At 34.9% G+C, this 14,887-nt stretch overlaps 1 protein-coding gene across 3 annotated transcripts in view; it reads right to left on the bottom strand.

Moving 5' to 3' along the window:
* Positions 1-1,246: 1,246 nt before the first annotated feature.
* PRKX (protein kinase X-linked) overlaps positions 1,247-14,887 on the bottom strand; it is a 136,127-nt gene continuing 122,486 nt past the window's right edge. The window contains exons 6-10 of one of the 3 annotated variants that reach the window (XM_027842426.1): positions 12,326-12,383; positions 11,413-11,508; positions 9,173-9,250; positions 7,441-7,590; positions 1,247-6,401 (exon numbers count right to left, since the gene is read on the bottom strand). In XM_027842426.1, coding sequence (XP_027698227.1) covers positions 7,465-7,590; positions 9,173-9,250; positions 11,413-11,508; positions 12,326-12,383 — 358 coding nt within the window. In that variant the 3' untranslated portion in view covers positions 1,247-6,401; positions 7,441-7,464. The remainder of the gene's footprint in view (positions 6,402-7,440; positions 7,591-9,172; positions 9,251-11,412; positions 11,509-12,325; positions 12,384-14,887) is intronic. The other 2 variants (XM_027842427.1, XM_027842428.1) reach the window with 2 other exon arrangements.

Genomic DNA, 14,887 nt, shown 5'->3' with positions numbered 1-14,887 from the left:
TTAATTACTGCTAGCATGATTAATAAAATAATATTACCCAGAAACTGTCTCTCAAACTTTTTATGTCACACCTCCCAAACATACTAGCATCATTATTTAAAAAAAAAAAAAAGGTTTCTGGCTACTAGATTACTATGACATTGTTCCTTGGGCCACAAAAAAAGTTGAATTGCCACAGGATACAAAACAAGGCCTTCATTACTTGAAACAATTTTTTTTTACTCCTTAAGAGAGAAGATAATAAACTCATCTGTCACTCCCATCAGCATAAGAACACCTTCCTGTGCCGGTCGCGCCGTGCACTCTCCTTCTAACAGGAGCAGGCTGCCAGGGTCATACTTACCAGTCTTCGGAGCCCACCCGGATAAACACAGAGACGAGTCGATCGGGAGGTGCAAGCACTCGAACTTTATTCAGAGGCCATCACAGCAAGGCCAAGCAGGAAAGCAAGAGCAGGAGCAAGAGCAAGAGAGAGCAAGCTCCGACCCCTACCGCCCCTATATACCTTCCCAGCCCCTCCTCCTCAGCCCGCCTACCAGTGAATGATTGTAGGATCAGATACCAGAAGGAGACGTCTGGGGTTAGCACTGCACCAAGGGAGAGGACGTGACAAAGGAGGCTAGGCCTGGATACAGGAAGGAGACGTCTGGGGTTAGCGCTGCACAAAGGGAGAGTACATGACACAGGAAGCTAGGCCCGGATACCAGAAGGAGACCTCTGGGGTTAGCTCTGCACCTAGGGAGCTCGTTCTCTGCCGTCCCACTCCCACATGGCACAGCCCCCTGCCTGAGGAGCACATGCTCCGGCTACTTCCCCGTATCCTGTTCCTACCCCAGTTCACCACAACTCCACATGGCACAGCCCCCTGCCTTGGGAGCGTAAGCTCCGGTTACTTCCTAATATCTTGTCCCTGCCCCATCTTGCCACAACCCCCACGTGGCACGTAGCCAACATCAGACAATCCTTCACACCTTCCCAACAGGAATTTTATTTTTTGTGTTTGTAACCCCAGTACCTTAGCACTGTGCCTGATATAGTAGGCACTTAATAAGTGCTTCTTGATTGATTGATCCTTACAAACTGAAGATATCTGTGGTGAACTTCCAAGGTCGTGGGGATGTAAGGGTGTGGCTGCCAAAAAGGTTTACCTATTTTAAGTAAATCACTTTTTTTTCCTGAGCCTAATTAATCTTACTTCCTTGTACACATTAGGGGGTCTTCCCAATATAAATAGAAGCAAACAAGATTTAGGCATTTTAAAAGATACAAAGGTTTATTAAACAAATCCAGAAATCAACAGGCATTACATAAATTAAACAGCAGTAACATTTCACTAGGGTTTATATACAAATCACAGTGATTTTATTGTGCAATGAATTGACATGACTTTGGACAGTACTTTTACACATGATTGAGGACTAGCAACCAACAATATTAATGAGTCTAAAATAACCTCGACTATTTCTCACATCAAACTAGTTATGAAGTATGCAAACCTGTGCCAAGTTATTATTTCCTACTATTTATAAAGTAGTCAGGTTTGCCATAGAAAAGTGCAGAATATGGCAAGTCTGTATTCAAAATAGAAAAAAAAAGAATCATGCTACAGTTTTTATTGTTTTTGTTGTTAAGATGAAAAATTATCCTCTAGCATAAGGAAGCACTGCATTACAGTTCTTCAGGACGGCAAGGCAATGGACTAAACAATGGTCACCCTTTCACTGTATTTAAGCCTTCAAATCCTGGTTCATCCATTAACCGTGAGTTTAGTACCTAATTGAGTTTTCACTCAATTGATTATGTTTTGACAGTAGAAGATCAAGTCAGTTAATGTTAGTTAAAAAGTCACTTGCTAAGGTTGTGTGAGTTATGGAAATCTGTCCTCCATCAAGCAATTTTCCCTTGGTTTCCATTGCATTCACAATGCAAGTTTTATTCTAGAACCTTACGCTGGGTTAAAAATAAACAGAAATGACCAATTCCCAATAATATGCATGCTCCTTGAGGGCAAGGTCTGCTTTGGTTTTGCCCTTTGTATCCTTGGTGCCTAGCAAGAGCCCTGGCACATAAGAACCTATTAAGTCTAGGTGCTTAATAAATTCTTGAAAGAACGAATACTCTAAAAAATAAAGACATTTTGAACCTGCCTTAAAAATTCTTTTTATAATAGGTCCATTTTGTTCACTTAGAATGAAGTAATAGTAAAACCCTTCACACTGTTGTGGGGGAAGGAAGGTAATACATAGAAACTATTCAACATGTATAAAACGCATGATAGAGAAGTGAGCCAAATATAAATAATATTGAGACTATACATTTCAAACCAAAAGGAAGAAAAAGGGGCATGGAGGCTGTGTCTTGTGACTCCAAAGCAATTCATGGAAAATATAAAATTCTTAATCAGCGAGTCAGTCTGCAGCACAGTAAATCACTAAATCCTATTGCCTTTTTTTTTTTACTTCATTGTGTAGACACATTATGTTTATAATGGCAGTCCTTGGTACCAAGGGAGTCTGTGCCCCTTTCTCTTCAGTTAACACCATGAGAAAGGTATACAACCTTAAGACCCACCACCTAGGCCATATACTTAAATGACAACTCACCCTCTCACATCCCTCACCTGGTTAGGGTTACTTCATTTTTTAGTAGGATTTAAAAACAATCTATCAAAAATATGTACAATTTCAAGGAAAGAAATACAAAGAATTGTACTGGAAATCACATAAAAAAAAACAATTATTCTCGGTTCCATATGCATAGATCTAGAGTGGATGAATGTGTGTGTGTGTGTGTGTGTGTGTGTGTGTGTGTGTGTGTGTATAAACATAAGTATGTATGGTTGCAAACATCCCATTACTTCTATTCCTTCTGTTGACTCTGTGAGTCTGTGAGTTTGGTACCGAAACTCAGAGTACATCCATTACCAGCAATGGATATACTCACGTCTAAAACAAATTCAGTTTCTGATGTGAAAGGATGGAAAATCTATCACTGCAAATACAATATAAAGTTAATGTTAGTGTTATTTCCTCCTTGGCTTAATTCATACAAATGAAGACAGAAATGACAATTTTACCACTTGAAAATGAAATCCTCAATACACTCAATGGAGCAATTTGTGCATTTTATAAATAAGAAATTTTGTAGTACTCAGATTCCAGAAAATACTGCAAAATAATGAATATCAGCAAGTCAAAAAATAAAAATGGTACTTTAAATGGTGTATAAACTCTGTGATATGTACCCCACAATTTTTAAAATTTTGCAATTATAACTGACCATATAAATACAAATGTCTATACACACATATTCAACTATTTCCCTAGCTACTTTTAATGATTGTTCCAGGTTTATTATTTAAATTACAACCAACCTTTATGTAACATCACACTATATGAAGTGATAATTTATGGCCTATTAATGAACAGTTAACATGTGGCACTTAAATAAAATATTGAAACGTGCTCGACTGTTCACTCTATACTTATTAACACCTTCAAAAGTCTTTGAATTTTCTTTTTAATGTCTCACTTTTTTTTCTTCCAAAGGCTGATTACAGTTCTGCAAAAGAACAATGTAACCAATGTTAACACATCTATATTTCCTGCATATTTATTCAGAAATAAGGCAAATATATTTCATGCTTTCTATACTATTTCAATTTAATATCAACATTACATTTTGAAAGGTAACAAGTAGTAAGCCAAAGAAGTACACACACTAGCACACTGAACTTATGTACAGTTTAAAGTTGTACTCAAAACAAGTTGTTCTGTATATGGTTTTTAAAAGGAAAAAAGTTCCTTAAGAATAAATGTGATTAAAAAGTCAAGTGGCACTAGACTTGGGTTATCACTTCTGGTAGCTCTAAGTTTTTATCTCAGTAAACTATGGAAGTCACTTTACCGATTTTGTTTTTTAATGTTAGATCACACTTTATCTCAGAAATTGATTGTTGAATGTCTAGCAACCTTTGGCCTTGATCTTAATACCTAACATCAGGGGAGATAAAGACTAAGTTCTACACAGTTCTGTGGATGAAATTTATATACTCTTTTAAAAGGTATTCATGAATTTTTCTCATTGGGCTATTTGTTCTAAATAGAATTTTGCTGAGCATAGATCCTAGATTTTTGGAAACGCTTATTTGGAATCTATGAGTTTAATATGACTGAGGATGGGACAATGACTTGTTTTCTCATGGCATGTCAGGTTTCTCTGAAGGCATTTAGGAAACTATCTCTGAAGTTAGTTCTTTTCTAAGTACACTAAAAAAATCTATCTCAACCACCAGGCTGAAACATGATAGGAAATGTTTTGTTTTGTTTTTTTCTGAAATCTTGCTACTCAGAAACCAATCTCTGTGTCAAATGAGTATCACAATAAGAAACCATCAAAATCATTGGACCAGAATATATTTGAGACCACTAGGAAGACCCACAAAAAGTACATCTCTTCCAGTGTACTCTCTTATAAAATGGTGCCTGTGGATTTAAAAAAAAATTTTTTTTTAGCATAACATACAAATCCAACAGGTTTACTAAATAATGTCTTAAATGCACAGTGAGTTAGGCACTTTAGGGGATAGCAAATTGAGAGGCACACTCTCATTTTTCACTTACATGAGTATTATTTGCTAAATTTCTCCAGTGTGTGTAAACTAAACATTTGCTGACTTATGGGGTGGGGGAGGGGGGAACAATGCAATATTCCAAGAATAATCTGCTCACTTCCTGGATCTAGTTCATTATATAGAACTTATTCACAAGAATAATTGCTCTGTTTTTGCTACTTGAACCCAATTAATGCATGCTCTTATCTTATTTAAATATTGTGTTTGTGTGTATGTACACACACATATACATATACCGCATATTGATATATAGTATGTAAATGTGTACATGTGTGTTTATGTATATATGTATGTATACATTATACAGTTATGTGTAGGAAAAACCCTTAGCACTGAGAGATTCTTCACGGGAAGTCTTGTTGGGTTTACTTCTTAGAGACAGGACATAATTAGAATTCACAACTGCTGACAGATTAATAACAGGATTTTGCAAACTAAGTTTATTATTTTTTGCTGGGGAAAAAAGTCTTTGGAGATTTCCAGGGAATTTTAGAACAGTAAGAGGAGGAAGAAGAGTATAGAAGGAAATGGGAATGCTTTAAAATGAAATGAACAATGAGCAGAGGTCCATATGCTACTTCCCAGAAATTCTGCAAGCTTGTTGCTTCTGGGATGAACACCTGTTTCAGTCCCTATTTTGCAGTTCAGCCCTAAGTATCACCTTAACATCTGGCTACCATAAAATACACATTCAAAAAACTTTTTATTTATGTACATCATTGTGATGCTTAGGAACTCATTTTCACCCCCCTAATAATACCATAAAACCCTAGGTGATCTTTGAGAGGCAAACAGGCTGCATCTGCAGAACTGAATAGAAGTTAGACCTCTGGGTAATTTACATGGTACATTGGATGTTTACATCCTGTCACTTGTGTAGTTCTTCTTCCCCTAAATTAAAGGGGAAAAAGAATCTACATATAGCCAAAAACAATAGAGGCCAAGGTCTTGGGTATTATGTATCAGATTTATACTTCAGCTTAAATAAGGAGAAGTCCCAGTACACAGCAGGACACCATAGATCATAATAGCATGTGAAATATTTCCAGGACGTTTTGTTTTCTGAACACTCATGAATCAACAGGGCTTTCATGAGCTAAAGAAGAAACTTGTACCTCCTCTCCTTTACTCGGGCTTTCAAGTACTATAGTTACAGACAATGAAGCACTGGACATTTTAATTACAAATCTTAACATAATTCCTTTTTTTTTTTACAAAGAACTATAAAATGTTTAAGATGATGAAAAACTTATTTATCCTTTAAGAGTTTTATCTCCCCAAAGAAGAAACTCTTTAAAAAAAAATCTGAAAAATAAAAATCATAGACTCTGCAAAGTACAAACATTTACATCTTTGCACAATCCCTGTGCTTAGGTGATTTTGTTTTCTTTATATACATATATACTAATCTGTGCTTACAATGTCACAAGTTTAGTATAAACTTATAAAGTTAAGTCTATGAGATAAGGCAAAAGGAAAAAAAAGTCTGGCATAGCAGAAAAGTAACAATAAGATAAAGGATCTAAAAAAATCAATTTAATCAAATAATCTACTACTGAGTAGACTTTCTATAGCAACAGTTTTTAAACTGATGCCAGATTTATACAGTTAAAATTAAACTTAACCGGCCTTCCAATTTCATTTTATATAAATATGTGCATATATGAACGTGGAAACTTCCTCATCCATGTGAAGGAATTTCTTCATGTTGGCAGATGCCCAATTCTTCTCAAATGTGCTCAGACCATTTCAAATCTTCTTCCAGTTTCTGACATTCAATAGCACAAATACAAAGAATTTTTGTTAGTTTTCCAATCGTCAGCCAATCTTTGAGCTCCTTTTTTCAAAGCAGTAAGACGGAAAGTCAAAAGGTTTCAGAATTATTTTCACAATTTCTATTAATATGAGAAAAAAACTTCTAAAACCACTGGTTAAGGGAACTAACAACCATCAAAGCAAAATTAAGAATCTGAAAAAGGACAGGTTTCAAAATTTGATATAACATGATTTTACCCACATAACTCAACAGTCTAATATAAATGAGGGAAGTTGTACAAATAAATGAGAACCTAGAATTAAATGTCAATTATAGTTTTCAAGGCCTAGTTGCTAAGTGTTCAAATCGAAGCTCCCCTTGCTTTGCTAAAATGTTTCTCATTATCTTCATTGCGTGTCTATGGGGGTGGGGAAGAGAGTATCAGGATAGGGAGGAAGAAAAAAAAGCTCAAATAACTCTATTTTGTACTTGAGTTTAAAAATTGCTAGCAGTTCTGTTGAATTGTTAGAAAGGACAAGACATTGAAACACCTAAAGCAAAGAGATGAATTTCATACTGAAAAGAGTTTATGGTACAAATTTACAGGGGCAGGTGTCAGGGATTTATCAAATATGCATTATTCAAAAGATATTTCTATATACATACATATATTAAAAAAAGAACTTCAATCTTCCTAGACTTTTCCTGGCTTAAAGTACATGAATAAAGTTTAATAGATGTCAAAAGAATAAGCTATTGAAGCAAGCAGAGAAAATGAAACAGAAACAAAGTAAACAGATTTTAAGACTATTTTGTGATTTCAGAACTAACCAGTAGTAAAGTGTAAAAAGCCTTGATATCTTTAAAATGAATCAGCATCATGCTGGAGGGTTTGCACATCAAAATATTTAATTACATATATACTTCTTATCCTCCTATTCAACAGCTACTTAGTTAAACAGTTTAATAGGTAGGAAAACAAAATTTTATCCCATGAGTTTATGATTTAAAATGTAAAGTATTTTTTGAAGTATGGCAAATAAAGGTATACCTTTCCATATGTGGTTCCCTGTACTCAGAAATTCTTAAAGATTTCTAAGTCTTTAGGAGGCACAGGGGGTGTCTTGTTCCAGTCATCTTCAGGATAAGCTTCAAAATTAGATGTATCGCCATCATTGGATACTTTCGGCACTATAGGAGGCTAAGGAAGCATGCCAAACAAGAAGTATTAGAAATAAAGCAAACTTTGTCATTTACAAACAGGCTTTATGTTAACTGGCATATCTGTGCTGTTTTGGAAAAACATGGAGTACGCTCCAATGCTTCGAGGACCGATCCATATGGTTTCTCTTTCCATCAAAGCAGATTTGGTAAATAGTCTTCAAGATCTGTTGTGACTCAAAAATATGTCATTCAATTGCCAGCTTGGTCATGAAGTTTGCTCAGGAATTCAAATGACAGACATACAGGCTTGACCTGTACTCTAGCACAATGTATCACAGCACAAAGCAGACACTATTTATTTTCTATTTTTGTATGCCTAGCACACCTAGCACACTGCCCTGCATATAGTAGGTGCTCAATAAATGTTTCATTACACTCATCTGAAACCTTTTTTAGGTTGAAGGTAACATTGTAAACAAAAAAGTAGGTCATTTTTTGAAAAATGAAAAATGATAGTTTTACATTTAATGGGAGAACACCACTGATACTATTAAATAGCTGTTAGGAACAATGTTTACTCAGGCATAAAGAACTAAGGACATGAGGTTATGGTGGAAAGAACCCAAAACTTGGGGAAGGGAGTGTTGAAGCATATTTCTAATAATTTGCCTTGAGCAGCTCTCAGGAATTCTGCCTCTGGCTGGGAAACCTTGAACAAGTCATTTAAAACTTCTTGGGTTTTAGCTTTTATTTTTATTATAGTCTATAAAGGACTTAGATTAGATCATTAAGACTGATCACCTTTAAGACTCTATGATTTCAATTAAACATTCTACACATTTTCTACATTTCTGTAAACCTAAGCCTATAAATGTACTGGCAGAAAATATGGCAATAGAGGGTTTCCAAATGGAAGATTCTTTGTTATTTTGTTCATGGTTAACAATGGAATTCTTTAAAATCAGAAAAACATCTTCTGTGATGTGTGTGTGTGTTTGTGTGTGTATACATATACATATATACACGTATACATGTATAGGTATATGTATATAGAGTTTCATGCAACTGAGGAAGTATGAACTCTGGATACTCCACGTATAGTAAGGAAGTCTAAGACACAGATGTCCCTTAAAAGCAAATTAAGTGGTCCATTTGAAGATCTGGGTATTCACCCTTAGCAAGCCCATATAATGAGATTTACATTGTCTGTTGAGTCTAAAACCCTCTATCCTAAAATGATTCCTATTCAGATGGTAAAGATATATTTTGATTCAGATAAATTGAGATAGCTCTTTAGTACTATGAGATATTTAAAATGAAGTAATTTGTATGGTTGCCCTAGAAAACCTATCAACTGCATTTATTAATAATTTCCCCTGAGATGTATAACCTTTAGGAGGTCCTCCACTAAATGCTTTTCTATAAATGTTGTTCTTTACTTCATATCAGGTCTTTTTTTTTGTATTGTCTTTTTTTTTGTTTATTTCTCAATTTTGCTTATTCAGTTCAACCATGTAACACTAAAATCAGTTATAACAATATTTATTATTGGTCTATCTTGGTAACCCAAACCGGCTAGCTAAAAATGAAGACTGTGTCACTTAAGCCCCATTTTTTACCTTCAGTTTTCTCTGGGGTACAGCATCCCAGTCCACAGACCTGAACCACCGGTGCCTTTTCACATCATCTGCTCCATTCTTCAAAAGAAGTAGAGAAGGCATAAATGCAAAGCTAATAATATGCCATCACTAAGTTTAAGTAACTGGTGATGTGGAACATGTCAACATTAATTTAAGAATAGAATCATTGGAAAACTTTTGAAAAACCGAAAATCAAAGTCCATATTCTTTGCAAACTGTATTAGTTCCTCCTGTAACTTCTGGTGGGAATGTGGAAAAGTCAGCATCTGGTGTAAATATGAATCAGCCAATTCATACTGTTAGCCCCTTACTGCTCCAATCCCCATGACTTAATACACCAACCCATAACACAAAGGCCACAGAAACAAGTAGGGGGTGAGTGGGTTGGGTAGGATGGATGAAACTATTTTCTTAAAATAATATGTTCACTAATGGAACATATATCCTAGCCTCTTCCAATACAACAAACCTAGAGTAGATATTTATCTCAAAATAAGACAATTATTTCAGAACAAAAAAGATTTTAAAAAATCCAACAAAGAATAATATAGTGCTATGTCTCTCACAGTTCAGAGATTAAAAATTCCCCTCTACTTTATATATCAATTGTAGGATTGTGACACAGTCACTTTGTGCTTGACTTTGCAAAAGAGTTTTGTGCCTTAATCTTGCCTGTTGCTGCTCAAACAGAATACTGGTTTACAAAGGGGAGAAAATTAAGGACACCTGTACCTACAAGCAAATAGGATGTTAGAAAGGCCCAAAGTCAGAAATTTTCATTATTTTGGAGTTATTAGAGACCCGAAAAGGTCATAGTCTAATATCTGCATGAAGGATGAAACCCCTTCATTATCTTAATATTAAAGTACTTGTATTAAAAAGGCAGATGTATTTCCTTTCCTTTTCTAAAAAAACCTCTCCGATGGCTCTATCACTAGCAGGTAGTACCAGAAAAAAAAAAATAGGAAATATAGGTGGAAAATACTGAGTAACCTAAGTTCAATCCTTTACTTTAAAAATTTTATGATATTTTATTCTCTAAGATATACATAAATTTAGCCCTATAACCCATGATGTGGAAGAACAATTAGCAAATTTATGCATTGTCCTCTATTCACACTGTAAAATAAGTTATTTGCTTTTTTATTCCTAAAATGGTGTCTAGATTATTACTGTAATGGTGATTACTCCTAACAAATAATTACTATACCCAGGCCATTCACCACTTTCATTACAGAAACATTACTAATTAGGGTATAAGATACAGCTAACATTAAGCCTTGGAAATGAAACATAAAGGGCAGTGTGACCCCTGAATTAGTAATTTAGTTTTTCTTTCAGCTTTTAACATAAACTATAAGAGATATTTGGCCTTTCTCAGGAGAAATTAAATCAATGAATGAATCAAGAACTTATTAAGTACCTACTATGTACTAAGTGCTGTTACGAAATAGTCCTTGTCCTCAAGAAACAAATTCAATTAAGAGAAAACATATCCAATGTCAATAAAAGATAATTGGAGTGCCTTGCACTGGGTAAGTGGTAAACAGATTCATAGTGAACTAAATACGCAACAAGCCAATCAAATGTGGTAAGCATTTATGAAGATCATATTTCAAAGAGCCAAGATATATTTTTACAATTAAATATATCAAACACATAGACAAAATATGCTACGATACTAAGCGGGGGGGAGGGGGAGATTTGATCCTTAACAGTATCAAGTGCTATTGACAGATTTTTATCAAAGTGTGAATGTTTCATAAATGGTTTCTGTTTTCAAAGATTAAAAGTGTCTGAATAATGAGATGAAGAATTTTTCTGAAAATTTTACAAAAGTCTCTTCTAATGGTATACATTCTACACTTATATTGCCTGGAATGGTCAATAAAAATCTTAGAGCTTTATGGACACCTAAGCAGTCATCTCATACAAACATTCTGAGCATAAATGTCCCCTATAAAATCCCCAAGCAGTAATCTATGAGATAGGACAAAATCTTTTTCAGAGTTGTAAGTATTGGGAAGTTGTGTTTTTTTTTTCCCCTGACACTGAACCAAAACCTACCTCTGTGTTATTTCACCATCCATTGGTACTTGTTTTGCCCCTGGGGCCAAGCATAACAAGTCTAATTATTCTTCCACATAATAATGCTTCACATATTTAGAGACAACTATTGTTCTTCCCCTCACCCCCATATCTTTTCCAGGCTAACCAACCTTTCTTTCAACTGATGCTTGTATAGCATGGTTTCCAGTCCCCTTCACCATTCTGGTCATCTTCTTCTGTACACATTCTAGCTTGTCAATGTCCTCCTTAAAATGTGAAACCCAGAACTGAACACAATAACTCAAGACATGGCCTGACCATGGCAGAGTACACTGAGACCATCCCTTCTGGATGATATACTTCTCTTAAGGTAATCTATGAACTCATTAGCTACCACTTCATCATATGGAGCTTGTTTACCCAAAAGCCTTTGTACATAAGCTGTGGTTTACTTTACCCTATCCTATATTGATACAGTTGCTTTTGTAAGCCGAATGACTAAACTTCATGTTTATCCCTTCTAATTTCATTTGGACAACATCCAGTTCATTTCAAGTTTGCCCAAATCTTTTTGTAGATGTGCTACAAAACAATGTAAAATTAATGATAATGAATGGTAATATTCTATATAAATATACACATACATATATATAATATGTGTTTTTGTATATATATATATACACATACATACACACATCTATCCATATGTATTTACATATATATACTTCATTTAGAACTTCAGTTTTAAATACATAACAGAAATTCATGCATTTCTCTCCCAAGTAAAATTATAATTTAAAAATGGCATGCATAAGAAATTTAAAATAATGATGGAGAAGTGACTTAAATCAATATTTCTCTGGACCATTCTGTATCATTTTTTCATGACCCTCATTTCCAAAAGCTTTATAATGATGCCAGGAAGTGATAGAAATGACTCAGAATAAAACACATCAAGTTTGAAACCTCCAAATGCATGGTCCTTTTCATTTAGTTGGCATTCACAGGTGTAAATAGTAGGATATTCAATTAAGTTAATCTCATGCAGAATATTATTTAACACACGAAAAATGGAATACTGACCTTCATGTTCCCTAGTCGTCTTGTCCTGTCTACAACGAGAAGTTTCTTAATAAGGTCTCTATTATCACAAGAAGAAAAAAAGTAACAGAATTGGTACTTTTATCTCCCCAAACAAACACAACACACTGGTAACATACAGATGTAGTATAAAAATTGGTACATAACAGCAGAGGATGGATTTGTTACTCTTTGTGTTTTCTTTTAGTATAAAATTTTCTATTATTAGGAAGTTCTTCTACAGGTCATAAATAATTCATTTACTGCTGGACTGAAAGCACTTTGCTTGGCTGAGGGAACAGAAGTGATTTTTCACTTTGCAATACCGAAAATTAAGATTGTAACTATGCCCTTCAGATAACATAGTGAAAGGTCTGTTTTAGAGTAAACATACCTGTCAAACTATCCTTGTAAAATAGAAGACATCTGCTTTAAACAAGTCTTTTTATCCACAGATCTATTTATTTATTTATTTGTAGAATTATCATTCAAAATATAAGCCACTCTTTGTATGGGTTCACAACGTTCATGATACAAACTTTGAAAACAAAACAAAACCTAAGCTTGCATGTTCAATTACGTGTTCCAGGGTTGCAAACAAATATTCTGAATGGGGTCAAAATAGATGCAGTTCATTCTGACAGAAATGGGAAGTGACTGGCTAAACTTGCCACTCAATATTATATTAGAAAGCTGTAAAGGATGATCTAGTAAGAGAACTAAGCTGGTACATGAATCAATAATGGTACTCCTTTCCAAAATAGCTTCATTAATCCACAAAAAGAGGCTTTAAAATTAGTAAACCTGGTTTTAAGTACTATCTCTGATACTTACTAGTTGTGTGACTGAATGAATGAATGGACAGATCAGTGAAAAAATAATTATTAAGCACTTATATGCTGCTAAGGGCTAGGAGACAAATATAATACATAGACATTGTCTACCTTCAAGGAGCTTACATTCCAAAGGGGGGAAGGCAAAATATATATGGATACTGATGAGTACTGGTCTGGGAAGTCATATGAATGGTGAGTCGAAACACAGGGCAAGTGATTAGCATACTCTTTTCCAGGAGCACTAACAGTGTTGATTTGACTAGTTTTCAGAGGAAGTCTCCAAGTCTGTTTCCGTGCATGTAAAATGGAGATGATAATACTTGTATTAAATATCTTACAGAATCATTTTGAGAAAAATGCTTGGTAAACAACAGATTGCAGTGTAAAGTTGGGTTATTATAGGATAGAGAACAGTATCTGTGGTTTTATTTTAAACAGCAAGCATTGAGAATTCCTACGATACATCTAACTCCTAACTATCTATGACAAAGCTTCCTCCCAAAGCTTCATGAATATAAAGCAAGGACGAGTAGAAAGACTAATAACCTCAGAATGGGGAGATTTAGGTGCTCCTCTAGTCTCTGCTATTAAGAAACTAGCTTTGTGATCTTGGGGATATCACAACCCCTCTGAACCTCATATATACAAATACAACATGTGGAAGCTAGCTTCTAATATCACCATAGCCCCTATTAGCTCTAAAATTCCATTATTCATAAATTAAGAAAAGTAATTTACAAAGTTATAGCTATTATTTATATCTTTTTTTTGGGAGGGGGGCTTAAAACCTGCACCATGGTAGGATTTCTTGAAGACCAAACAGTTGATATCCTGACCCAAAGGTGTGTAAAATAAATATGACAAATTGAGGTAGGCATGTTAAGATGTCTAAGAGATAAAACTATTGCAATCATGCAGCCAAAAGCTCAACATAAGTCTAAGAAGATAGGGGAGGAATGGATTGGAAAACTTTCTAATACCTATAGAGTTTGTCATTTTTTGGTTGAGATTTGAATTCAGGGATCATACAATCACATAATTTCTATATAGATGCCCAATTTTTGCTCATATGAACCATATCCTTCTCCAATGATATAAAAATCTGAAAGTTGATTATAATCGTAGTAAATAATTAGCAAAGTCTGCCACTAAAACAGGAAAATACTTAATTCTGCAAGAGAGAGAGGGAGAAATAAGAAGATATACTATGAAAACTATATGGTTGACACCAGTTCATTGTCTACCAAAATACCATGTGTAGGGGGAACATACCTACAGGGCTGGAAGTCACAGCTATTTTATATTGGGACTTAGGAAGTAAGGAAAGAAGGAAGGAAGGAAGGAAGGAAGGAAGGAAGGAAGGAAGGAAGGAAAAGAAGAAGGAAAGTAGGGAGGAAGGACTTACATATTACCTACTATATACTAGTTATTATCGTAATCACTTTATAAATATTCTCACTTGATCCTCACAACAACCCTGGGGGTTAGGTGTTATATTATCTCCATTTTACAACTGAGGAAACTGTGGCAAACAGAGGTTAAGTGACTTGCCCAGAGTGGCATACTTAGTAAGTGTACGAGGCTATATTTGAACTCAGGTCTTCCTGATTCCAGGCCCAGTGCTCTACCCACTGAGCCATCTAGGTGCCAATACAAAATGGTATTTCTTGGTGCGTGTGGTGTGTGTGTGTGTGTGTGTGTGTGTGTGTGTGTGTGTGTGTGTGTGTGT

The sequence above is a fragment of the Vombatus ursinus genome, unplaced genomic scaffold, assembly GCF_900497805.2.
Source record: "Vombatus ursinus unplaced genomic scaffold, bare-nosed wombat genome assembly UNPS02014872.1, whole genome shotgun sequence".
In the NCBI taxonomy this organism is placed as follows: Eukaryota; Metazoa; Chordata; class Mammalia; order Diprotodontia; family Vombatidae; genus Vombatus; species Vombatus ursinus.
The sequence above is the reverse complement of the archived record's forward strand: the minus strand, read 5'-3'. Positions and strand labels throughout refer to the sequence as shown.